Source organism: Melozone crissalis, unplaced genomic scaffold, assembly GCF_028551555.1.
Source record: "Melozone crissalis strain CALT ecotype California unplaced genomic scaffold, PUWL_Pcris_2 ptg000042l_1, whole genome shotgun sequence".
Lineage (NCBI taxonomy): Eukaryota > Metazoa > Chordata > Aves > Passeriformes > Passerellidae > Melozone > Melozone crissalis.
In genome coordinates this window covers 12,943,806-12,971,606 of record NW_026535820.1, presented here as the reverse complement: position 1 = coordinate 12,971,606, position 27,801 = coordinate 12,943,806, and the positions used below count along the sequence as shown (strand labels likewise).

Here is a 27,801-nt window from a genome sequence, read left to right as displayed (position 1 = left end):
TCACTGCCAGCTCCTCCTTGTGAGTTAAGTTGTGAATGGGGTGGTTTGCACTGCAGAAAGTTATGATGTGTATTTGATAATTTTATTCAAGACAGAAAAGCTGAAAACAGATTCAGCCAGTTGATGTGCTGGGTTTCATTCTGCCTTTATCTTTTGCTCCCACAACAGGAGGAAGTATTTGTAGTTAATCATGTCCTTCAATGTTTGACAAAATATAAATCTGCTGTGACTTCCAGACTTAGCTGAGGGTGGATTAGGAGTCAGAGAACAAGAAGAGCTGCCACGCATGGTGGGAGTAGTGTGGAAAAGTTTAGTGCAAACTTGACCCATAGCGTTACCAGTCTGTCAGTACTCCCAAACATGAATTAAAAATATAACAGATACATTGACAGGTATCCTAGTAGAGGCTTTCAATTTTCAAAAAAGTTTTTAAAATTCCTTTTGGAAATACTTTTAAGAATTTATAGTTCTCATTGTCCTTTCTTATAATAATTATAGCTGAATATATCTATTCAAGAACAGATGTGAGTAGGACAAGCAATCTATGGCAGCAGTAACTTAATGCAAAGAGCTGTGCTGTCCTACATAGTGGAATTTCTTGCTCTAGGCAGTTCAGTGCATGTGTCTGTCTTCACTGGGTCAAATCCTGGAATAAACACCTTGATCTTCTTTTTGGGCAGATAAAGTGGAGCTTAAAAATGTTTTCTGAGACCTTTCAGATGAAAATCTAATACTAAATTGTTTCTGCTGCGCTTCATTAGAGGTGCTTGCGACTGGATTGCTATTGATTGCCTTTTGAATGTGATTCCGCATTTTAAAAAGTTGCAAGAGAAAAGTGACAGTGATGGATGTGTACCTTAACATCCCTCTGTCAGATGTGAAGGAAGCTGCAGTTCATCAATGGCCTGTTAACGGCAGAAAAGCCAATGACTATTCACAACCCGAAGGCTCTGATCCTACAACCACCTGAGACTTGTGTGTCTTTATTAATGAAAGCAACTGCACTGAACATCTGGGATTACTCACATCGATAAAACAACCTGAGTTTGAGTGATCAGGACCTTAGAAGCTGTTCATGTAGGAAAAAGCTGTGATCAGATAATCAAAGTCAGAAATGTAGGTATAAGAAGGATATCAGTGCTTCTGACACTTAAGAGTTTCCCTGTGCTTTCCAGCTCACAGTAGCAAAACATGCAAGTTAATAATGTAGAAGTAAAACACTTTGTGGTGTTAATCACTAGAACTTGCTTTGTCACTTCTGTGGCAGCTTGTGTCTGAAGGCTGGCTGAGGTCACTGGGTTATGCCACTGAGGTGAGACAGAGAACTTCACTGGTTTTCACCCATTTTCTGCTGCTGCTTTGCTTTGTGTAGGCCTCACTTTTTTAGAGAAACATTGTTGATACATGTGACGTTTCCTTATCTTCTTTACTGTGATAGTGACATCAGACTGTGCTAGGAAATGCTGAGGCATCTTCAGGTGCTGCTATGGCACAGGAATTAAAGGAGTGTTTAGATGTCATAGGGATATTGTGGTCATAGATCCCCTCCCTTCCTAGGTTCTTCAGGCTACCCTAAATCACTCATTAGCAACAGGTACTCCCCATCTTGCACATGTGAAGTTGTCCTGGTGTGCTTGTGTGTACAGCAGAAGTCCACAGTTCACATGAAGGGGGACCTTTGAGGACTGCAGCAGCTGGAGTGAGAGCTCTGGTGATCACACTTCCTCATCCTCACCCTCCTTTTCATCCATCCTAACCCCACCCTGCTATTCCTGTCATTGACCCTTCAGGACCACCCTATGGATTTGGTCACCAGCCCAGCATCCCAAGCATCCCTTGTTCCCTGTGCTGTAGGAAGACAACAAAGCGCTCACTTCACCAATTAGTGCCAGTCAGCCATAACTTTCCTTCTAAGATAAAAGTTATTCTGAGAGTTTAGCAGCACTTGATAGGACATCAAAAAATTTGTTCTGGCTTTTTGTGCCTTTCCAGATTTGTCCATTTTGTTATGCCTCCTGTCTTCCTTTATATTAGCTTTACCCCTTCTTCAGTTATAGTAGTTAGAAGAAACACAGACTATGTTTTGAAAGCAAATATTTTGAAAAGTGGAAAAAAATAAGAACAATTCATACAGGTTTCACTTAAAATAAAAGTACTATCAGATGTAATGTTTATGATTTCATTGACTTTGCTATGCAAATGTTAGAAATGGTCCTTTAACTGTCTCCCAAAATATGTAGTTGCATTAAACCTCAATTCTCTATTCCATGACTTTCTGTTTTAATTAGATGAAGGAACCTAATAAACTCTGGCCGGTGCTCTAAGTGAGAAGTGATTGTCTTCTGAGACTTGAAGTGTTTGCTTTATAAATCTAGATTGCTGTTTGCATTGCAGTGGATTTCCACCAAAGTCTTATGTGAATAAATATCTTTGGTGTGCTACTGATTTTCATGTTATTTCAGTTTTCCTGTGCTACTGTGAGAATGCAAGAAGGAAAGGATTGTCATTTAGTTACTATATGCTGGTATGTGTTTTCCTGTGATAAAGAAAACCAGAATTTTATACTTTATGCTATATTGCATGCACAGTATTATCACTGAGTCATCTAAGCTGATTCCAATACCAAACCTGAATGTATCATTCTCTGGTCATGAAGTTGTTTGAACAATGACACACAGGCATAGCCACTCAAGGTGATTGGAAAATAATATTTCAGACAGCTTAGACTCTTTGGGAAGAGACTGCAAAGGCAAAGTAACCTGCCAGCAAAGGAAACAGATTGTTTCCAAAGTGCAGTAAGTAGCATTTGTTGCTCCTCTTGTCCTAGTTGTTAAGCTACTTTCCATCCAATGTGTGATTGACCATCCTCAGCCTGCTCCAGTGACAGGATCTTTGAAGAAACGTGGAGGTTGGTTGGTTTGTTTTCTTAATGAGCTTTTTTTTTTTCCAAAAATGGTGAAATACCAGATTTAAAATTATTTTAAAATTCTCCTACTATTCCTAATTCCTAAATGGTTTGTGGAAAATTACTGCCTTTGTTGTCTGGTCTGTTGTTTGCAAATTTGTAGTTGGAGGTGATTACTTAAACAGCAGAATAGGCACCCCAGTCAGTTTCACTTTCTGTGATACTTGACAAAAAGTGCTTTAGAGTACCCTTTTTTATGGACAGTCTTGCTTTTTAAAAAAAGTAAGGCACACCATGTTCAGATTTATGCAAGATACCGTCCTATATATAGTTTAAACTGTTGCTTTCCCCCTCTTTTGGTTTGCAGACCTCTGCTGCAGTGGTGAATGTTTAACCCCAGTCTGTGCTCTGAGCAGCACGTCACTGTCAGGGCACAACTCTTGTACGGGCTCTGTGTCACATAGTGGCAAACAAGGCACATGGGTCAAACAGCAAGGCCTGGAAAGATTAGTTCAAATAACTCTTGTCTCTCTGTGGTACTTGAGAAAATTTTGGAAAACAGAAGAATCAAATAAAAAACCTGTGTTTCATTCTTTCTCTTAACATTGATCAGGAAGTATTGAACTCTTACTCAACAGATCAAGTGTTTGTCTTAAAGATGCCTTCAAATAGAGAATTAATTGAACTCAAGTAAAACATGATGTGACCTGAGACCAAAAATTCTTACTTCTGATTGCATGTAAAACCCTGAGTTCATAAAGTAGCTCTAGTAGTTTTTAGCTAAGGAAGTTCTGTCCCAGCAAAATAGGTGTGCATGCAGTAATGAAACTGGCATTGCTTTTGTTGTTTGGGGGAACAGGGGGTGGTATGTAAAGCATGCTATATGAAATCTCTGTAGAATGTAGGCAGATAGTCTAATAATGTGTATTTGTGGTTTATGGAGTATGAAGAATTGGATCCTCCAGCCATTACCAACAAGTGCTGTGTGAGAGCTACCAGTTTGCATTTCCATCTGTGTATAGAAACTCCAGTTTTTATACAAGCCACCACTGCACTTGTATGATTCATAGCTGTTTGAAAGAAAGACTTATTAGTCACCTACTTCTTTCCCCTTCCTGTATGGAATTATTTTTTATTGTGCTGTACATTTGCTACTTTTTTGTCAGTCTAATTTTAAATTATCGAAGTAATGGAGCTCCCACTGCTTCCCTTGGGAAAATGTTCCAGAGCATTAGCAGATCTGCTGTTAAGAAAGATACTAATTTCCTGATATTATTTTTTCTTTTATTAACTTTATTTCATTGCTCCAATTACTGTCTTCTGTGCATTTTCCCATGTTCTCACTTTGAAACTTAAGCCTTGCACTCTGCAAACATGTCTTGTTTATTTTCAGCTACTATAAACGTATCTGAACAGGTAGAACTTAACCTATGCAGCCCTTTGGTAGGAGTAAGGCAATAAAACTGCTAAAATTGGTTCATTTTAGAGCAACACTTCTTTGCAAGAGCTCCAGAAGTAATTACAAACAACAGCTAAAAGCTTCATGTGAGCTGAAAGTTGATTTCCTAGGCTACTTTGTAAAAATAATGGTTGCACTTACCTGAATTAGGTAGACAGAGTTCAAGTAAAACCTCGTGTAGACATCGATTTTGATTTGAGTTTTCTAGTTTATCTAGAGGATTGGTAGGATACTTCAGGTGGTTGAAGAATTTTCAGTTTCCCAGTGGAACTTAATGTGAGCTTCCCTGTGAGGTTCCCCAAGCTGTTTCAGCACAAACTTTAAGCCAAAGACAGTGTTGGCTCGTGCTGCCTTGCAGTTCTGCCCTGAAATGGATGAAGAGCAGTTGGTGCTCATCACAAGTTCATGGTACATGATGGTGGTTTATGGTATTCTTTCCTGCTTTGCATTCCCATGATCATTGTTATCTCAGATAAAAGACAATAGCTTAGCTCAAATTGTATCAGAACTCATCAGACCCTCATTCACCTGACTACACTTTAAACTCATTTTCAGTGGGTATCAGTTTAAAGAAAAAAGTAATTCTTAAGTGGAAATATCTTACAAGTTTGTGTTCCTGGATTCTGCATTCTAGAATAAAATCTGGCTTAAATGTGTGGCTTTCCAGTACCTTGCTCTAAGTACACATACTTAAGTGACTCCACTCAACAGAATGCTGAGCAAGTCTTGTATCCACACTTCTGCTGTGAAATTTGCTGTCCTTACAAACTTTAGATCACATGAACAGCATTCAGATAGCTTGCATTCTTCCAGCATCCATCTCTTTTCAGTGTCTCTTGGACTTGGACTGTATTGCACTGGCCTTGTCCTAACTGCCAGCCCTCTTTCTGCCGAGTTTCTTACATAATTCCAGTTCACAAAACTGCATCTTCTACATGGGACAAAGTTTCAGCCATGACATCTTACCCTGGATGCCAGCTGGTTAGATTGCTTGCTCTAAATGTTTCATTTGTCAGTTTTATGAAGGATCTGTCATTCTTTTCCAGGAAGTGTCAAGGTTTTAGATGACACTATTTCCCTAGGAAATGCTTACAGTAGAACTCAAGGATTTTGAAATGTTTTCTGAGGCTAAATGAGGTCAAGAGCATAAATAGCACTTGATTTTACTGAACACATTCTGTAGTCGTGACTGTGGAGAATGAAATAAATACATACAATGCAGAGAGTGGGATGGCAAACAGGGCTCTGCTCCTTGCTCAACAGTGTGTCTCACTTCTTGAAATATTTGCATCTCAAATGGCCAGCCTGTCAGGCCTTTGAAGCCAGAGAGAAGACTGCAAATGACATCTCCTGTTGTTTTGGTGTACTCAGTGTTCCTGTCTAAACATCCAGGGAAGACATGAGGGCAACAAGACAGAAGATGATCATACAGATAATATAAATAATATAAACTGGCCATCCTAACTTCTGGCTTTGCCAGGTTACTCATGGGTAACGGAAGGGACACACTGCATTCTGAGATAGCAAATCCTAGTGTACTTTCTTAGCTCCTTTTCTAGAGTCAGTGTGTGATTTTGTTCTGTAAAATGGAGTAAAATGATAATCAAAACCAAATCAGTCTTGGGGTTTGCCCCAAGATTTGCTCAAATTGGCATTGCTGAGGTTACTGTGAAAATATTTCAAGAACTGCAGTCAAATGTTGAGTGTTTGAACAGGTTTTTCCGTAGCTTAGTTGCTCAGGCTGTCTTTACCTAGAATATGATCTTGCTGCCACGGAGTGATGAATCTGTTCCTTTTGTTAACTCAAGCTGTTATTTAAAAGGTAATTGTTCTTTTTAAATTATAATTGAATCTTCAGATTTTATCTGATAAAGCTGAATGCAAAATGCATGAGCCAGCATTAGGATTATTTTTTGTAGTGTAACTGACCATGCATAAAATTCATATAGTAAGTTAAGCACTGACAAATAAAGTCTTTTTTCCCCTTTATTCTCAGTGGAGTCTAGGTGAGCAGAACACATGGACATTCCCTATATTTGGCTTTAGCAGTCTTACCAGGACCTGTGCTGTAAAGGTAAAAATATGGACTGGGTGTTTTGGGAGTATTTCGGTCTAGCTTACTGTGGTCTCACTCAGATCTGTAGATTTCTTGCTAAGAGATAGGTCCAGGTTGAAAATACTTGGCAGGAAGTAGCTGCTCTGCATGAAAAGCAAATATTAGTACAGAAAAAGAAAGTTTTCTGACGCAGTCTAATAGATAGATTTGTTGAGATGAACGTCACTTTTGGGATTGCATCAGCTGAGGCAAGAAGCAGGGACTGGCTTTGCAAATCAGAATGGAAGCCTTTCTGTAAAAAGTAGCATAGCAGAGAGTAGGATGGAATACTGCCCTACTCAGAGTACACATTCAACTTCAGTCCTGCTATATACTACTACATTTGTGGTATATTGTGTCTTTTGCTATGCAGGTTTAATGATCTATAAAAAGCTTTTATATGAATTTGTCTTTGGATGTCTGCTCTAAAATGGTGACTTTACATATTTATATGATGAACTCTACATTTATGTTGACAGATGAATAATTCAGTAGCTCTGAGAAAACAGTAAAAAGTCAACAAAAGCAGAAGAAATGTCTGCAAGACTGTAGAGAGCTGAGATTTCTAACCAGGAGACATAGCTGTCGTGTTCTGATGCATGTCTTGATCCCCAGATGGATCCCATGGTGAAGTTGGGTAATAAAAATTTGTGAACCCCGGAACCCTGAGAAATTAAGACAGAGGACAGTGACATCACTGGAGATATGAGGAAAAGGGTCAGATTGAGAAAAGCAGTTGTGAAGAAATGTTTATCTACAATCTAAAATACAAAATGGTTCAGGAAAAAATTGCTTATAAAGTAATTTGCTCTCTTGGTTTGCCTCCGGAAGATTTCTTCTTAAGAAATTGTAGAACAGCTCAGTGGAACAATAAAAGCAATTGCCAACCTGGTCTATAGAGAAAAACAAACTTTTTTTAAAAAGTAAAATATTAATTCTGTCACTTACTAATAAAGTGTCATATTTTTGGATAGAAAAAACAATCTCTTCACCTATTCACTTCCTTTCTCTAAACTTCTATGAATTTGAAAACTCTTCTGAAATCTTACTGGGAAATTGACACGCAAGTTCTTGAGAGTTGTTTGGCAATATATAGACTACAGATGCAGAGTTTGGGAAGCTATTTTAGTTTCACCATTTGGTTATTTTATGTGCAAACAGCCTTTACAATTAAGTGTATGCTGGTACTTCTGTCATATCATAAATGCAATGACCCTCAACAAAAGAGGTTAATGGCTTTCATGTCCTAATGCTGTTTGTCCAACAGAGATGTAAAACAGAGCACTAAAGTTGAATTTGTAGTGTTCTTTGTCTTCTTCGTAATATTTTCTTAATAAACAGCAGCTGAGAAGGTTTTAGGATATAGGATACAAATAAATCTCTAATTGCCATCGTCATTATCTTTTAAGTGAAAAATACTTGTGTTCTAGTGAAAAGGACCTTTTTTAATCATATGAAAAGTATCTTGAGAATAATTTAAGGGTAAGTAAATACTTACTACTGATGCAGAATTGTAGTAAGCCACAGCAGAATTTTATTAAGAAATAACTTCATATTTAATAATTATGTTATAAACATAAACAGCAATAATGGGCTTTCAAAATATGGGTCTGTGCGTCTCATCACAGTATGGTAAAGGCTGTTATATAAGAAGATGTGGAGTGGGCTAAAGGGAATGCTCCTGGGAGCTGGCAATTAACACATTCTGAGCACACAGCTTTCACAAGAGTGCTTACATTGCGTGTGGCAGAAGCCTTAGGAAAACTTGATTGTTTCACAGGGTTTTTTTCTAGTAACAAAACTCACAGCTACAGAAGTTCAATTTATGCATGCATTAGAGGGAAAAGCTCTAGGCATTTGTGCATAAAACTATAGGAAGCACATTAAATGGTTTTCCTATCCATAACATGAAATTTTCAGGGAGGGGCACCACTCCTGCATGACAAACTGTGTGCAGAGTAATAATTCAGCAGATCACTAACCAAGGGCTAGAAGAGCTTTAGCACTTTGGGTTGTCTCTTCCACTGCTGTTTTCATGGTTGGAGCCAGCTGCTGCTGGGAGTGCTGAGGTGGGCTGCTGGGTCCTGTGATCCAGCCCCTAGCGCACTCCCAAATCTTCCTCTATGACAGTCTGTTTGCAGAGGGCAAGCATCTCCTCCAAGTGCTGTTTGCAAGGCTGCAGAGGAGTATCTCTGGGTAGCTCCTCTGTCCTTGATACTCCTTCACACATTTGTTGTCTTTTGTGAAGCCAAGGGCTTTTGTGCTGGAGTTGTGAACCCAGGAGTGAGTCTCAATTCACCTGTAAATCCAGTACTATTGATGGGAATGGCATGCATACATTCCTTGTAGGACTTCATGAGTGTTCTGTGGAGAAAATCCTTAAATACCACGGGCCAAATATATCCTTAAGTATAAAGTGTTAAATTTAAATAAGCCAAAACATTTTAATTCCTCTACAGGTTGATTCTGTCCCTTCTTTTAGCTCCAGCAGCCTTCATCTTAGATCTGACAGCAGTGTAAGATATGCAGATAAGTATTTTTGTGCATTTTCAAAATCCACCAGTAAGCAGAGTGTTGTGTATCTTAGAGAGCAACTGAAGAGCTTTCTTAGTTGAGTATCACTTGCATAATACAGACATCTTTAGTCTCTTGGGGTTTTAAGGCTCAGATTATTGTTTGCAGTTTTCCATGGACCTGATTCATGCCCAGTGGTTTTGAAAAAATGTATCAAATGGATGTCAGCAGTACCTGTCCTGCTATTTCGTTATCCCCTCTGTGTCCTGAGGTGCAGACTTGCAACATCTTTTAGCATAGGAAAGGGATGGGCAAACTGGGGATATTGATATCACTGTGCCCTTGGAAAAGTAAAAATTTAAAAGTAGCAACCTGTATTAGGTTTACAGGTAAATTATAAATTGAGAAACTTTCTCAAGAAAATGGACTGGCAGGTCTCTCTGGAAGAGCATCACCATGGAAATGGGCTGCCGTGAGATGGAGCAGCAAAACACATCATCAGCTGCTCCAGCCAAATGGCCTGAGGACCAAGAGTACGGGCATGGGTTTTGGCACTTACCCCCCAGTGACCTCCCTCTCAACAAACCTTTTCTCAGGGCAAAATCTAGTAGAAGGATCCCAAGCAGAGCTGCAACCTCCCTCCCATTACAGGATTTGCTCCAGGGGGAAAGGAGCAAGCCTGCAGCCATTATAGTCCTATTTTACTGCCCTGTTAAAAGTGATGCAGTACTGCTATTTTTAATTTAATTCTTTTGTGAGAGTGGAGGTGATAAAACAAATTGTTTCTATGCTTCATTCACACACCTAATGGGAGAACAGTGCAAGGGAGCTGCAAACAGTAATCTGCATGAGGAACAGCAGCAAGAATTTCCAAATGCACGTGCTTGGAGTATGCTGAAAAGCTATAAATTGCTAAGGAATCCACTTTTCATCCCTGTTTCTGGTTGTATCCAAGTATAATTCTTACAAGGGTACCTTGCATCCTGAGCCGTTTCAGGTTCATTTGTGCTGTCCTGTGGCTTTCATTGTAAGCCAAAGAACACCTGACTGTAAGGTGTGTATATACATGACCTTGTAAAAGGCTCTGTGCTGTTTCAGCAGAGGCAGGAGAGACCACAAGTGACAGCAAAGATCCTTATCAGGGGCTAGAAAAAGAGACCTGGGCTTGGGCAAATTGTGCCCACAGCCATCCAGATAGAAAGCTAAGGGTTTAAAGAGCCCCACAAGCAGAGAGCCAAAGGGCTCGAGTTGCAGGGCCGCAGGGAATTATGAACAGTGTGAGAGAGATTTACTAAGCCAGGCAGAGGATTGACGGATTTTATTTCCCTCCAGATTCTTGCATTGAGAGCAGAAGGCTTCCTGGGTAATGTGAGACTACATGTGCTCCAAGAAAAGGAGAATGCAAACTACCAAAACGCATGAAGGGTAGGCTATTGATGAACCTCCTGGTAGGTAGGCAGTGAAAGGAATTACATATGCTTGCTGTGGATGCCTGATAGTCAAGATTGTGTGCAAGCGGTATCAGTGAGCCATGAGGGTGCCTCCCCTTTGATGCTTCCTTCGTCACGCCACTGCTGTTCAAAAGGACAAACTAAGGCAAGAGATGGGTGATCTCTTAATGCAAATACACCTAAGACCAGAGATGGGTGATTTCTTAATGTAAATACTCCTTTCTACATATTATATTGATGTTTGTTCAGGTCGCTGCTTCATGATTAGTTCTGCTTGCTCTTGGTTTCCATATGTCTCAGATTTACTTCTATTTATATTAATTAAATACTAGTAAACCTGTCTACCTGAAGAACAGGTAGATGATACATAATTTTTTCCTCAGTTCTGTGTTGGACTTCTCTATATTCCTAACTATTAAGGCTCCTCATTTTTTATGTTCTTCTATCTTACAAACAGTTATGTAAGTTTATAGTCCTGCATAATTTAGCTGTGCACTTCTTGCACTGAACTCAAAGTGAGGAAATCATGACAAATTCCGTAGGAGGAGGATTTCCAGTTATTCAAGGCCTGAAGTGATGAAATTATATGGAGATTTATATTTTTATTAAGCAAAATCATGGTGTCTCCAGAACATCTCCATTGCATACGAGCTGAAGAAAAATCAGTATCAGGGTCATGTACCTGAATTTCTTTTAAAAAATGATTATACACAGTTGGGCAATAACATTTAGCACCATAGCACTTAACAAAGGAAAAACCTTTTACAGTGTCCTACCATTCCAACTGAGCAGGCAGAGGACTCCTTCCAGGGGCTGCAGGTAAAGATCCTGTATTGTGGACAGTGGTCTATTACCTATCTAGTGCAGCTGCAAATAGAGTTGCTTTTTCTCCAAGTATATTGATTAATTTAGGGAGAGCTCCTGTGTGGTCTCCCATGCCACAGAAAGGGATAAAGGTAGCAAAGAAAGGAGCCATCAGGCACTGAGCTAACAGAGGGTCATGTGCCCACCTGCCTTGTGCCACTGTGGCTGCCAGCTAGCTCTGGCAAAGAGAGGGTAGTTTTGTGCTTAGCAACATGCCTGAAGGTGGAACACAGCACGTTCTGTAGGCCTGGCTGGCGGTAGAACTTGAACAGTTCTAGCTGCTCAGTTGTGTCTCTGAAGCAGTGATGTGGTCATGGAAAGTTGGTGGAGGGGATTATCATGCCAAGTGCCATATACCCTCATTGGCCTTTGTGCTAAGGAATTGCCAGGTTCTTGGAAGAGAGTTTTATTTTACTCTGCAAAGTTGTGGGATGGTGCTGTAGAAATTAAGTATTTGTTACTGTAGCCAGGAAGGGCTTGGTATTGTCGCCTGTTAGGGTCAATTACCTCACAATGTGAGGCAAGCTGTCCCTACATGGCTTTGAGAGAGAAACACAGTGTTAGCTTTGCCTTGTACAGGTGAAAGCCCAAAAGCGCAAGTCAGAATTATGGGTAAATGTCTTTAAACACAGGGTGCATTCTAACACCCCATTACATTCACATTTGCCTCCTTCGTACCTTTGCAATCTTATTTCAGTCTCTCCCTGTAGCTCAGTTCCCATCCCAGAGGCCTGAAGTGGATAAATCCAAACATGCTCTATTTAGAGTTCTGCCCCATGGCCAGCACACACGATATGGCATTTCAGAGACTGAGGGAAGTGAGCCACATTTGCTCATGGAAAAAAGAAAGAACTGCAGCAATATAGTGACGTAAGGTTTACCCTGCAGGTTCACCTCAGGTTACAACCGGATCTAATTCAGCATGCTCTTGTCAGTACAGCTTAGTTCAGCTAAACCAAGAAAATACAGTTCAATTCTGCATACAGCTAACTCCCACAGAAAGCATCAAAACATTTCCAATCTATTTATTTTTATTACAGGATTTTTTTTCTCTTTCATTTGAGGAGCTGTTGGGTCTGAATAACATTGGTTTATTTATCTGTTTGGTACTGAAGAAAAGTAATTTTATGAGTTTGATTAAAGGGCCATCTCAAGGTAGACGGGAAAAAGCACACATTTAAATGAGATGTTCCTACACATCAGATGCTAATGAGGTCACTGAAGAGAACATTATTGTTGTGGGCCTCTACTCATCCCCAGAGTGCCTGTTCTCACTGGGAAAGGTCCTGCCATGCAGTCTTAATCTAGAGCATGTTTTGAAATAGCTCTTTCAACCAGTGAAGTGCTTAACTGCTTCTTTGTTTTCGTCTTAGTAGACTGAGAAAAAAAATGCATGAATTTCACAGCAGTGAGATTTTCTTTATATCTGAAATAACTTTACAGTTTGATTCTTGTATCTGTGTAGTTGCAAGTTTAATCAGCCAGAGTTTAATCAGCAACTTCCTAGAACTGCAAATGTGCCTGGTGCAGTGGCAGACCTGAAGTCAAGTTTGCGTTGAACACATCAAGCAGCTCAAAGAAGTGAAATCGTGTATCCTGACCCAGATCTAGACCAAAGTGGTTTTATACACCAAACCAAGTAGAGTTGATGTATGCTTGCTGCCTTAATCTTCAAGTGCTTCTAGCTACTGGCAGTCAGAGCAAGAAATGGTTTAGAAAATAAAGCTTTATGGTACACTCACAATGCTGTCATCTTTTTCCTTAAACAAGCATTTTAGACAGAAGTCTTTTGACTGAACTTCAGTGTTAACCAAACATTGGTTGTTGGATCTGGGCCAGTACATTGTTCCTGACAGTGCTCAGGAACTGGCCAGCTGACAGTTCCGGAATAATGTGACAAGAGGAGATTTTCTTAATCCTTGGGGATTCCCCTTAAGGGATGTCTTACTCCCTGACACTTAATCATTGTTTGTATCAGGAAGTATAAGTGTTTGTCTTCTGTTGCTTAAAAAAAGCGAGGTTCATTAAGGCTTATATTCTTTCTTTTTAAAATAGATGAGTTTCTAATGGGAACATGCAGGTATTCATTAACAGTCTAATTAATATTTTCTTTTATAGTCCTTTCTGGTCCCAATTATATTTTGCTGCAGACAGCTCCACAGGGTAAACTTACATTTTAAGTTCCAAAAGGTAGAACAGCATTTTCCTTAATCTCTTATAAATTTCCCTGTCAGTTTTAAACTCCTTGTTTAACTTGTTTTCATATCTCTTAATTATTTTGTCTTACGGCTTCAATATATTCTTTTTCTTTCATTTTGAGAAAATAAATAAGGTTGTTTATTTTTCCTTATTTTTATTATTTATAATTTTTATACAGCTGTCTTGCATTGCTTTCCCATTTGACTCTTTTTGAGTCTTTCTTCATACAGCTGATTTTCTGAGGCCCAGAATGATTTATGTTCATGGGATCTGAACCCTTTCTGTGGCTTCTCTTTTTGCAGCACTGGCTGCCTGTAAGCATTCCTCATGCCAGATTTACAGCTTTTTGCTTTTCTTTTTTTTTTTGTTTGCTTTGGTGGAGAGTGTCCCCCCCACCCTTGAATTTTGAGCAATTTGCTTGACATTGCCAGTGTCATCAGAAGTGGTAAGAGCTGAGTTCAAACAGGTGGTACCGTCGGGCTGCTGTCACAGGGGATGAGATCATACATTCATTCTGTCTCCGTGATGGATTTGTCTAACTCTTTCCAACTCGAGCTGACTTTGATCCCATATAATGAAAAGCCTTAAAATAGAAAGTGGAAGGGAACAGAGAGGAGCTTTAATTATTTACTGGCTGGGTTGAATCCATACCTTTTGTAAAGAGACTTCTTTTGTTGTTTTTTGGTCTATTCAGTTTTCATTACGCCAAATTTAAATCTTTATGTTCAGCATTGGTTCAGATTCTGGGGCTGATTAAAGAGGCTTTTGAAGCAAGGTGCATTTTCCTTTCAACTCAGTTATTTTTCCACTCGCTAAATGGAATAAAAATGTTACTTGAATGGTGTTCAATATTTAGTCCCAGTAGTGCTAGGAAGTCAAAGGTACTCCAAGTTTTAGTTACTCTGAGCACCTAGAAACATGACACCCACCTTAAAACTACTCAAGGCTATGCAGACAAAGCATATGGGAAGTGGGAGGGAGGAAGTAAACATGTCAATTCCTAAATTGACAAAACAAACCTGTGGCATAGCTGAGACCTGGTCAGGTCTCTACCACTGCTAACGTGATGTTTAACAACCAGCCCTGCCCCAGTGACCTCTCAGGTAATGCCTGAGCAGCAGAGGCATGATGTGCTGGTCTCCTGCCTGCACTTCAGAGTAGCATTCCTGGTTACAAATGTGGACCCTGCCTCTCTGCGCATTTTGCTAGTGTATGTGTCTTTGCCCTTCTCTGGAAACAGCAGAGATGTCATCTCCCTCATGGAGCAGGAGGAGTTAATGCAGGGGCATGAGCACAGCTCCTTTGTGAGCATCTTGCCCTGGCAGGTTGTGCAGGGAGAGGCTGGGTGCCATCCCAAACCCATCTTCTTCTCTGGAGGCTGGATGGTGCGTCCTGAGGGCATGAGGGCAGAGGAGAGGCTTTAGGTGCCCCACTTCCTTGCATCATTACACTCAGAACTAGCAACAACCTTGCAGTTACCTCTGTAGTCTTAGGCAAAAAGCTTGCCTGATTTATTTCAGAAGCTACTGTCTTCATGGTGTGCATGTCTGTAAAATCTGCATGCTTGAGTTGAGGCTCAAAGAACCCCAGTGCCTATCAATATCACTGCATCCACAGCTCCCTCACAGGAACAGACAGTAATGTGAAAGATAGTGATGGCTCAGAGAAATGTCCTTGCTTTATCCTCACTCTCTCAGTGCCTGTGGATACGTTAGCAGACTACTGTACATAGGGGAAAACATGCCTTTAATAGTTCTGTCTCAGCTGCTGTTAATTTGATTTCCCTTAGGTAGTCAGTGTTGTCACAAAGTCCTGGAGCAAGACTTTTTGTAGCAAGAAGTACAAATAATTTACACTGGAATGTCTGAGGCTCTTGGATAAAGCATGTGCTTTTCTGAACAAAGGAAGAAAAACCAGTAATTTCTTTTATTTGGGGATAAATATGATGAATTCAGTGAGCTGGAAGGAGATGCTATAAAAAGGAGCAGCTTTGTGGCATCTGACAGTGAGGTTATGACCAGACCTGTGCTTGGTCTCTGTGCTTCACATTTGATATATTTGTGGCTGGTCATCATGAAACTTAACAGGACAATGTCAAAATAATCTGTAATTATTACTGGTTTGCTACAGATAAAATTTTATATAGTATCTCAGTTTTCCATTGGAAGTTGTTACATTTCAGCTCCAGTCCAGCTTCTTCTTCCCATGTAACTTAGGCAGTTGGCATTAGGTACATTGTGTCAGTCCTGAGGTCAAACTGCATTTGTTTGCATTTGTGAAAATCTCGAGTGCTGCCTTTGAAAAGAATGGGCTTCATTCTGCCCCAAATTGCCATGTCTCATTCTTTTGCTGGAGTCATTCATTTAAGGGTAGAATTTTTCAGCAGGACTCACTACTGCTGCATTCTAATACTACTGTAGTATTGCATGGCTCATACAGCTTCACAAAAACTAAAATGAAAGAATTTAGAGCAGAATTAGGTCATGAATTTGATCAAGTGCATTTGAAAATGCCATGCTAATTATTCACAACTTTAAAATTACTGAATGGATTTCTTCCAAATTCGCTCTATTTCACAGATTCCATTGACATTTAAATATAATTCATTTTATCACCGTGCTATATAATAAAGTCTGGTTTCCCGTACTTTCATTAGCTGGTAGATGTTCTGTAATATAGGAAGAAGTAATACTTGGGGCATGGAGAAAAAAAGTGAATTCAGTCTTCTCTGTTAACACTGCCTTTCTGGAACTCACTGATTAATTTTCTTTAGTCTCATATTGCTATTAGGAAGGGTTGTTTTGTTTCTGGTTCAAGTTGTGTAAAACTCCTGAGATTCTCCAGAAGGTTTAAGATGAGTGTATGGCTGAATTTTCAAAGCCCTAACCTTGCACTCCAGCCTTTCATCCCCTCTTTTATTATGGAAAGTGTCCACTTTTCCTGAAGGTGCTGATTCTTCTCATCATTTCTCCCAATTTTGATGAGTGTGCACCTTCTCACAGAAAAAGTGCTTGAGTGACATTTCTTCCTTTGAAATGGTTTCTTCTCTAGCTTGGATTTCCATAAATTAGTGCTAAGAGGAAAGTGTGGAGTAACTGAAATATTGTTATGAAGATTGCAGAAAGCACATTGTAATGTTTGAATGTCTGAAAATATGTACTTCCCTTGGGGTACAAGTTTTCCCTGTGTTCAAACAAATGCTTTCATGGCAGCTGCTAATGTCTTCCATACGTAGTATCCAGTTCTGCCAAATTCTCAGCCCTCAGAAAAAAGGTTGCAGGGTGGAATTATTGACTGAAGTTGTGTTCAGGTGGTTTTTGGTTAGGAAAAAAAAAACATTCTCTAGAACAATCAGATTGTTAATTACCACATGATTAATTGACTTCATTGCCATAAGCCACTTTTCCCCTTTCCTTTTTTTTTTTTTCCCTGTGCTCCCTGTTGTTTAGATGTGGCTGGCACTGAGGTGACTCAGGGTGGGCTGTTTTCCCCCTTTGCTGGGGGTGTTGCCAGTATTTCCTAATTGTTGGGATCTTTAGCTTGTCAGAGTGACCCCGAGAAGAGTTCAAAAGTCTCTTTTCCCAGCCCGGTGCTTGAAGAAGGAGTCAGAGCTCTTCATTTCTCGGTCTCAAGGTTGTTTATTATGTCTTACCTATAAAAGTTTTTCTCCTGCCCTGCTGAGGTCCGTCCAGCAAGACAGTTCCAGGCACACTGCCTGTCCCTGGGGCTGTGTTATGTCTTTGTACTAAAAACTTCGTATACAATGTTTACAAGTACTTTCCAATACCTCTCACCTATGTTAGACAGTGAGCTTCTACTCTAAACCAATCTAAAAGTGCCAACCTCACAGCAGAAGATGGAGGCCAAGAAGAAGAAGGAGAAAGGCTGGACACACCCAGATCCCTCCATCTTGCCCCCTGAACCGCCATACCAGAAACCCTAAAATCTACTTTTCCACCCCATGATAACTTCGCTATTATTCTACCTAAACTGTTGTGGCTTGCTGATCTTCATCTAAGGTTGGTAATTTGCTCCACGGGTCATAATCAAAACCACAGGTGTTTTGGGCTTTGTGCCAGGGCTTCTGAGCCCCCTGGCGGGATTCCTGGCCATCCTGGACAACCAGAGGGATGTCCTGGGTTCCCACACCGAATGTGGGACTCAGCTGCCGCCCTGCCCAGGGAGCTTCCTGGGCCTTTCTCTGGGGCTGATCTGGACACCCTTCCAAATCCTAAGATGAGCCCATGATCTAAATACGTGTCCCAAAGTGAGGTGACGGTGCCAAGGAGAGGCTTTATTCCCCTGTTCGGGAAACACAAGTGAAGCCCTGGCAGGTACAGGGCCAAGGAGATTTGCTGGGTGGGACACACAGGTCCGTGCGGTGCCATCTCCCGAGTGTGGTGGCGCTTTCTGCCTCCTCACCAGCGGCTTCACCTCTTCCCCGGGCCTGTGCTTCCTGCAGGCTCAGAGCTGCCGTGCCTTATCCCGGCTCTCGGCGCTGCCATTTGGGATTTCTGCACAGGATGGGTACAGCAGAGGGAGCAGTAGGACAAGCTTCTCCGGGCTGTCTCACCCTGCGTGCCCAGCGCAGCCCCTCGGGCCGAGCCGCCCTCCCTTCCCGTGCCTGTGCCCCAGCACCGGGATCCCGGGCCTGAGGGTGCGGGCATCCCCCGCGGGCTGCGGCTGCAGTGGGCCGGGATTCAGGGAAGGAGAGGGCTGTGTGGGAGGGAGGGACACCTCCCGCAGCCCTGCAGGGCCCTGGTGCGGCGCAGAGAGCGAGTCAGGCGCTACTGGCTTTTACATAACCGATCTGATGGGATTCCTGCTGGTGGTGGCCTACATATTAATGCTCTGGCTCTCATTAGCAGTTTCTGAGACTTCCAGGCCTCCTTCCGTGTTCTTGCTGTGCATTTTTTTCTTTATGGAGAAAAAATATTATTTCTTTTCCAAGTTTTTCATCTGGAGGGTGAAATAAAATGAGTTTTGTTTGAGAGCAGGAGGGTTTTTTGGTGGGATGTGGAATGAATGAAAGAGGATTGTTCCTACCTTTAGCTCAATTGAACATAGAATCTGTTTCATAGATTATCCTCTTCCAGTTCTGGAAAAAGTGCATGTGCCACTCCAGGCACAGTCATGTCTGCCTGCATGCACACTTCACACAGTGGCTGAATTTCCACAAAAACTTGGGGTTGTCTGCCCAGGCAAATAAAGAGAGAACATTTATGGCATTTTTGCAAAATAACTTACTGGAAACCATTTTCAGTGCAGAATTTAGCACTGCAATGAAACCAAAGTGCTGTAGTGAGGCAGGAAAGCAGAGCCATTTCCATAACAAAAATATCAATATATAATAATTTCAGGAATAAGGACTTTGTTTTCAAGTGAATGTTGTGACAATTTTTGGTGTTGTGATCTTGACTTTCACAAACGTTTCACTTTTCCTGTCCAAGAACAGAATGCAATGAGCTCTGTTCATTAGCGCTGTGTGCTGCCTTTTGTATACTTGGTTAGACCAGACATAAAGCTTTTAAAGCAGCAGAGGGTTCTTATCATTGAAGAAGACAAAGAACATCTTCTGCTGGAGCAAAGACTGTGTCATGAATCTTTGTAGCTGGCATGTGGGCTGTTTGTTTAATTTATTCTCAGAGTTTGGCTTTTTAAGGGAACACAATCATGCTATGTTTGTTTGTTTCACAGTCCTGGCCACAGCCAGGACTTTTGAACTCACTAGATACCTTCTGCTAAATTAAAAACCTTGCAAGAAATCTCAGCTATACTGATTCTCCTTGATTCTCCCAAAGTGGAATCCAAGGTATCAACCCAAAAAAGAACAGGACATGCAACATTCCCCTCCTAAAGCAGCTCCCACCTGTGCTGGCTGCTCAGTCTGAGCACACACAGCTCTGAATCAAGCTGCACGACCTGCTTGCTGCTTTTTCCACAGCTAGGGAGAAAATACAGAAGTGGAAGGGAGTTGGGAATACTGATAACTGAGGGTAGTATCTAGAAGAACAATCATGAGGGCCTGGGGAAATTAACAGGATAATTGTGAAGGCAGGCAGTGCAGGTTGGCTGCATGAAGCTGGATTCAGAGGTGGGCAGCTCCCCTGTCCTGAGAGGCAGGAGTGGTCATAAGAGCTTAGAGGAAACAGGGATTACTGTTGTTGGAAGCAATAAATAGCAGAGGATCATAAATCTTGAGGAAGACAATCTTCATATGGGGCACTGCTCACTGAGCGACCTAAATGAACTATACCTGTCACTTCAAACCTTGAAAGTTCAGCATTTTCAGGTAGAGGACAAATAATAGATGATATTAGAAAGTCTGAAAGCAGCCTTTTTATTTATGCAGGAGCATTACCAGTTCCAGAAAGACTTTTCCAGGCCTCAGCACTTTGTGGGCTTAGGTTTACCCATTGTTTTTTTTTCTTTTTAGAAAAATATTTTTCAGTCTGGTAAAATTATCAATTTAACTTACAAAACTTCAATTTTTAAAAGTTGCTCTTAATTTTATTGTATCTCAGACCCTAATTTTGTTGATCAATTTGGGCAGCTCACAAAAAGGAGTAGTCTTTTTCCTGTATTCAGTGTAAAGATAAATGGAACCAGAATTGTTCTAGTTCTCCCCTTAGGCATTTTTCAATCGAGCTTGAAAATCTGGTAAAGGCAAGGGCACAGAGTTTTTCAAAAGTTGCTTAATGCTTTATAATTAAAACATGTGACATATTGTATATGATGATAAATACTGGTTTAAGCCACGTGTTCATACCAAAAACTCTTACCAAAAGTATAAATACAGGACATAGCAAAAAGAAAGACATGTTTAAAAGTAAAGAATAGATTTTTTTCTTAATTTAGTAAAATGCAATGACTGAAAATATGATTTATTTCTGAAGCTTCAGTTTGTGACCATGGATGATCACCCTTCTTTCCCTGTGGCTTGAATCACAGAAACAGAAATCAAGAACAAAAAGGCTGGCACAGAAAATCCTCTGTTGCTGCAAAAATGGTCACGGAGTATGCATTAAGTGCACTCCCCATTTACTTTATTAATGCTTATTAAGAATTCAAACAATTTGCCTGTGTTTTACAAATAGCAGAGCTAACCCATCTGAACATGTTCAGTGACTGAGCTGCCTGCCATTACCCAGTGGGCCTCATGGCAATGGCGGGAGTGTTGTGCCCAGACCAGGGAGACCAGGGCAGTGTTTTGCTCTCGGTAAGCCCATGTCCATCCCCTGCATTTCCTTCCAGGACAGGTGTATCCTGCTGTGTTGGGCTGTGTGGTGGGGAGCAGCAAGGGAGTGGGTGCTTGGGGGCTGCCACCAAGAGAATGCTCTCCCCACTGCTGCAATTGCTGTCCCCCATCTCTTTAAGGAAAAAAAAATGGTAGGCAGTAGAGAAGCAGCACATGGATCAACACTTGGCCAAACCCCACCTGCTAGACCATTTTGGAGAGGGTGTAAGTAAACAGCTGAGTAGGCTTGGCTGTAGGTCAGCTGGGGCAGTGAGGGCTGTGCAGGTTGAGTAATACTGAATAAACAGTGCTGAATCCATTGTGACGGGCAGGAACTCCGTGCCTGCCAGTGCAATTACAGCCCCTACTCCCGAGCTCTTACTCTTGGACAAACCTGTGCTGAAATATCTGCAGAGGTTAACAAGATCATTCCAAAGGGAAGAAATACTCTTGAGTAAGACCTAGAAAGATTGAGCCCGTAGGGTAGAAGATGTTGCTTGTCCCAGTAAGCCCAAATCTTTAGACTGCCAAGACTAATGAATTGAAGACACTGACAGACAAGGGGAGACAAAGAGCAAATTCTGTGCGTGTTAAAAATAGCTAAACATGAAGGGACAGATCTTGCCTCTTAGGCACTTGGCTAAATTGGGAATGGGTAGGAAGTCACATGGCTCCAAACATGTTACCTCTTTACACTTGTCGCTGGTACCAAATTACTCTCCCCTCTCTGCCACTCCCTTGTCTGCTCCTATGCCAGCTCTAACTCGAGCTCCCACTCCTCCACAAGAATTTACCATTAATATGTTTTCATAGATCTCAAATCCAGTGCCACAGAAGTCCCTGATGTGTTTCACTGATGCTGGCTATAAGCAGCACTTCTGCTGGGAGAGCAGTATTCCCTGTCACAGCAGTGGTAAATCTTGCAGCTGTACACTTTGTGTTGCACGTTAGACCCTGGTATTACTGCACAGCTCTTCGTCTGAGGAAACTGGACACCTGTCTTCTCCTTTGGCTTGTGTGATACGGTTTTGGACATATGACCTCTGGCTGTCTCATTCATGGGATTGGGATCATGCTGTCCATGTTGACATCCAAGGTTTCCCAGTAATTTCCAGCATCATTTTCCAAAGCTCTTCCCCTCTCCATACTCTTAGATTTTTAAATACCGTCTTAGGAGGCACAGGAAGCAAACAGTGGCCTTTTAGAGGATTCAAAGCCAAATCTCTTTTCCCTCTGTATCTACTAAGGGAAACGCAGAAGCTTAGATAAAAGTGTGGATGTACTTCAGTGGATTTCCCTGCCATTGTTTTCCCTAACACTTAAGCACTCTCTAGAGGTAGTTTGAAGTCCTATAAACAGCTCAGTCCTAATCCTTCCTGTTCATGACTTCATTTCTGAATCACTTCATTAGTCCATCACACCTTCTTCCACGGGGAACTTCTTTCTTCCTTCCTTGTTGCCCTAATTAGAAGAGAGCCCTCAGCCACAAAGGCACAAAGACTTTTCTTTGTTCTTTTGTCTCTCTGAGCATCTTAAGCACTGTACTTTTTAAAACCTAATGTTAACAGTTGGTCTCTGCTTCTAGTGATTGTCTGCCCTTCAAGGCTGACATCTTTACAAACAATTGGGAAAAAGAATTACTTCATGTACATACTGCATTATATGAAGTTGCACCATTTGAACGGGAATTCTCTGACTCTATTTTTCTGTGCTCTGAGGGATTTATAAGCCAGCAGTGTTAGATGTGGCCCTGCCAGAAAGCAGTGCCTGACAAGGCAGCTTTCCTGCAGTTCCCTGCAGCTCCTCAACCTGAGTAATAGACACATGCCCTGAACTGTTGTATCAGGAATCCTGAGAAAAAGCAGTGAAGTGACTTATTCCTCATCTGTCGGGAAGTCCATGGCATGTTTAGCTGGAGTTTTTAACGTGCTCTGGAAGGCAGGTATTGAGCATGATGGGGTCTGGCTTTGCTAATAGTAACAAATGTTAGTGATTCAAAAGAAATCTTTCAACTTTCTGGGAGCTGTCAGCTGATTTGTTATTTAATGTTTCTGTGTTGCTGGCAACAATTCCAGGCCCACAAACCTGACCTCAATCCAGGTTAAGAAGAGCTCTTGCCTTTCAGTGTATGCAGACTGACCATGAAAATTACTGTGGAGTTACTATTTTTCATTAGGCTATATATGCTATACGTTCTCAAACACACTTATGCTTGTTATCAAGCAGGCAGGAGATGTGGAGACTTTCTTAATATGCCCTATGATGCAGCCCTTTGGCTGACTTTTTTACCTCCCCTTGAGGCCTTTCCAAGTTTGACCCGTTTCCTTCGTTAGCCTGAAGTAAATGCTTGATCACTTTTACTACTCTATCAGTCCAGCATCTCAACATTGGCATTCTGAAAAGTGTAATGCTCCATGAAATTGAGCACTGGCAAGGCATTTTCAAACCGTTTTCAGCCAAGGGATTCTGGGCACAGCTTGGCTTTGCCCCCTCTGCCCCAAACTGTGCTCGCTGCTTGCTTGGCCGTGTCCCTACAACCCCCTCTTGGCAGCAGCTCAGACAAAGGCTGAAGATTCCAAGAAAAGAGACACATTTACCAGGTTATTTTGTTTGAATTGGTGTGACTGGCAATTGGTATTTTCCTGTTGCAACTGAAAGTGTTCAATAATTCATACATTTTACATAAAGTCTTGCGGCTTGTTCCGCTCCCACCCATGTCTGAGATAAGGCAGACTTGATGGCAGGCAGTATTCAACAGAATATGCATTTGAGCATTAAAATCTGCTGCTTCAAAATGCTGATCTTAAGAGTCAGGGGTTTATGTCAACACTAACAACCTGTGGTAGGGGTACTGACTTCTGGAGTTACATGGAAGGGGTTTTCCCCCACTTCAGTCACCTAGAATTCTGTCATTCATCTGCAGTCTAGTTACTTCACAGTCTAAACAACATTGCAATGCATTGTTACTGTAAGGAGCCACGGACTAAGAGTGAAGTTTAAAAGCTTTGTAGTCAAGATCTGGTACAAAGTTTATTATATATTTTATTTTGGGTTAGGATTTTTGTTTGGTTTTTTTTTTTTTTTTTGTTAAAATGGCCTTGCTCCATAAAGCTGCCTGTGCAGTCAGTCGGAAGTGCTGTGAGCTGCAGATGTGTCCCTGACCCTCCGTGCAGCAGCGGGTGGATTGCTGAATTGCTGCCTTGCCCCAGCCCCTCCAGCTCGCGTTGCCCGGGCTCCCCTGCCGAAGATGCGCCCCGAGGGTCCCGCTAAGGACCGCGGCTGGGTCGGTGGCGCTGGGCTCAGGGACCCTGCCTGAGTGGGCACAGGCTGCGATTCCGGGTACCTGCCCCGATTTGCGAAGGCTCCGTGAGGCGCTGCTCGCCGGGCCGCTGGCCCCGGTGCCCGCCGGGCGGGCGGGCGGCTCCCTCAGACGTGGGCGGGCAGCCGGGGCTGGAAGCCCGTGAAATCCTGGCAGCCAACCCCCTCTGTGTGTGTGTGAGTGAGTGAGTGTGTGTGTGTGTGTGAGAGGAGAGGTAGGGATGGGGCAGATGGGGGTGGAGTGGCAGCTTGGGAGGATGGGAGGGAAGGAGGGAGGGAGGGAGGGAGGTGGAGGGACACAGGAGGAGAGGGGGCAGGGTGCCTGCGATTGGTAAAGCTCCGCGAAGGCATCTGCCAGCAGGACTTCAGAGGAATGTGAAACCAAATCATTTAGAAGTTAAAGATAGACGCAGAGTACACAGCATCTTGAGCCAAGGTTTAAATTCATCCCTCTCTGCCTGGCTTCTCGCAAAGTTCTGCTTGTCAGCTTGCCTCTGTCTCCTCTAGCAGCTGTAATATTCCCTAAAAAAGTAACATCATTCTGGATTCTTGGGAATTACTAAGGTGGCAGAAGAGATCATGGTGCATACAGTGGGGTAAGTAGGAAGCTTGCCTCTGCATTTGCTGGGGTGGTTCCTCTGGGCTTTCCTGCTGCCTTCAAAGCACTCCGGCAGTTCCTCTAGGATGAGGTGGATACTGAAATAATGCTTACCCCGGGCGATTGAGTCTCCCGTTTTCCCCGTATGGAGCATTTGAACTTTATTCCTCTGTGAAGTGTTAACTTTTCTTGGCATACCTAGGGAGTCTTGGGCTTTATTTTGCACTATGGTTTGGAGTGCTGTGTTCCTAACAGATGATTTTTGTTATGTACCTTTGCTCTTCGTTAGTGGGACAGGCTGTTTGAAATGTTGCTCATTATTACAAAGTTGAAAAGCAAGTTGTTTTCCACGTTAGAGAGGATGTAATCAATGTTTGCTTGCTTGTTTGACCATGGTTTCATTTACAAACTATTTCCTCATGGGTGAATTTGATCACAGCACAGGGTTAATTAAATTTAACCTTCGTGTTTGTTTGTTCCCAAATAATGCTTTTACTGGGAGTTTGATTTTTTTTAAAGAAAAACCAAAAAACATTTTGGCTATCATTTTCTTTGAACAAAGTCCTTCTAGCAGTAATTTAAAAATCTGTGCATTCCCCTGGTAGTCCTCACTTAGATAGTGAATTTCTGCATAAAAAACCAATAAATTCAGGCTATCATGTTCTTTCTAGAACTTATCAGATCAGAAGTAATTTCAGTATCTGGCAGATACATTGCCTCATTGATCAATGTCTTTTTCAGGCAGTTTCTGAAACATTTCTGGTGAAGTTGTGGTAATCCTATATCCAGAAGGACTTAAAATACAGCAGCTCATTTGGAAGTTAGATGTACTATTTGTTATATAGCAAGAACTTGTAGTCTGAGAGTTTCATCTGAATCTGGGCTTTGAGTGTGTGTTGTCTAAATGTCATCATTGTTTATACCATTTTTTCTGGGCATGTGTGTTTTACACTCATAGTAGAGAAGCTCCTAACTTAGGATCTGGTGTCAGTTCCCCCAAACATACTCAGAATTCCTGATGTGTTAGTACTGCCCATAATACCCATAGGAAATAGGTGCTGGCTGCGGATAACTGAGACGCCTGACATTTTTGGTTATGGATATCACTGCTCAAGAGATGCATATAATGGCAGTGTGTGTCATGCACAATATGTGAAAGTGGGTGAACTAAAATAGAAACAGTTCCTCTGTTTCAGGGAAAGATGATGTGTCTGGTATCTTTTGGTATCTTTCTGGCATTTGATGGAGTTCATCCCTGTTGGTCAGCTTGCCTGAATTTTGCAGAACATTTGAGTGTGTTTGGATGAGCAAATCTGCTGTAAAGTGATTTTTGTGGGATTAAGTGTAGGGTATGGAGAAGAAAGATATAGATAGATAACATTTAAGGTAAATCTGGCACAAAAACCAGATGTAGGGATAAGAAATAAAATGCAAGCCAGTTCTTTTACAGTTTGTAGTAGCTGAGTGTTCTTTTTGAGTAACTCTGACTAGCTCAACACTTCAGTCCTGGGCTAAATTTCCAGGCCAGCAGTTGCTTACATGAAAGAATTTTTTTACATTACATCAAGGAATTATTGTAATATTTATTTAGGTATTGAAGTGGAAGACCTTTGAGACAAAAAATGTCAAGATGAGTAAAACTTGCAGTGAGTCTTTGTGAAGTTGTGGTTAGTTTCTGGCTCTTGCACAGGGTCCTGTGCAGCTTCATGCAAGTCATGTGAGTTCTCAAAGCTCCTGCAGACCAGAGGGGGCTGGAAGGGGGCGAAAATACCTTTAGTGTTTCTCTCTGTTGGGTATCCAGGTAGCAGTTCCTTGGGTTAGGCATTGCCTCTGATAAGGTTTAACACAATAGGCTTCTGTTTGCAGATATGCTCTTCCCATGGCTATGGCCTCCCCAAGGAGGGAGGGAGAATTCACAGATTTAGAAGTAGGGGTTCACTGCACCTTTTATAAGCTTCCTAAACTGAAAGAGAAAAATAGACTGACATTCAGAGGTGAGCAGAAAATAGAATTAATGTTCCATGGGAAATTCCTGAGTCAGTTCAAAATTTAATTGCATTTCCCTACCACAGTGTATTGCTTTTCAGAAGTTATAGTTCAGGAGCATGATGTTCCCATTTCATTATCTGAGACCCTTCTCCCATAATTCAATGTCCAAGAGGCACTGGAGAGCTTTGTCACAAAGAAACATGCTGTGAATTCTGGGAAGTGCAGCTGCCTGAAAAACCTCGCTCCTGGAAGGGAATGAGCATCTGACCCCGGAACAGGATGTTCCCAGGGTAAAGAACTACATTGTGGTATTAGATTGACTTTTAAAAGTGTTCTGCTCTACCTAATTCACCTGAAATTATATTTTCCAATTGTCCAAGCAGTAAATGGAAAACGTTCAATAAAGTGATATTTTCCCACAGAAAATGTAGTTGTATTTGATAAAAATTCTAAATTATTATAATGTTGGCATACTTACTGAAGTGGAAAATCCTTGGCCAGCTGTTAGGATGAATTTTTCCTGATTAGGGTGAGTGTGGTACTCCATGTATGAGACTGCAGTGAGTGAATTTTTCCTGATTAGGGTGAGTGTGGTCCTGCACTCAGTGATAATGGTACTACACAGCAGTGTGATACTGAGTGAGGTTTTGGGGTAAGGGGTGAGGGTGTGGTAGCTTTATGAGGACATGTCACAAGGACTAGAACCTCTTTCCTCTACTTGCCCTCCTCTCCCTGCCCCATTCTCCCTCACTAGCCTTGTGCTCCTTAGGTGACTAGGATTTGTTGGGAGGTGGAGAGGGAGCAAGGAAAGAGAAGCAGACATCACTTTCTAAAAGGCTTTTGTAAGAAGGTGTTGCTAGGGGTGGTGGCACGCTCTTCTTGATCTTCTGGTCTTCCTTCCTCACTGCAGCTTTCCCTTCCTCCCATTTCCCAGAACCCCCAATAATCCCACCCAGGGGGAAATGGAGAAATGCTGCTGAGGCAGAGGGGATGGGACAGTGAGAGGGAGCCTGTGCCCAGCCCTTGCCTCTTGCTGCTGCAGAGAGAGGAGAGGTCATGAAGGTGCTGATCTTCAGGGGGATCCAGCAGGGGTCAGAGCATTGATGGAGCTGGTCCCCCTGGTTTTGGGTACTGTGTGAGTGGTTGAGGTGCTGCTCTGATGTGGTGCAGTA

At 41.9% G+C, this 27,801-nt stretch overlaps 1 protein-coding gene across 5 annotated transcripts in view; it reads left to right on the top strand.

Annotated features, from left to right (window-relative positions):
- The window catches only part of DTNA (dystrobrevin alpha), a 224,012-nt gene that overhangs the window by 18,614 nt on the left and 177,597 nt on the right, over nt 1–27,801 (top strand). Inside the window, exon 1 of one of the 5 annotated variants that reach the window (XM_054285389.1) lies at nt 24,514–24,638. The exons of 3 other annotated variants lie outside the window; for them this stretch is intronic. In XM_054285389.1, the coding sequence (XP_054141364.1) occupies nt 24,622–24,638 (17 nt within the window). In that variant the 5' untranslated portion in view covers nt 24,514–24,621. Of the gene's footprint in view, nt 1–24,513; nt 24,639–27,801 lie in introns of those variants that run through there. One more of the 5 variants, XM_054285380.1, reaches the window with a different exon arrangement.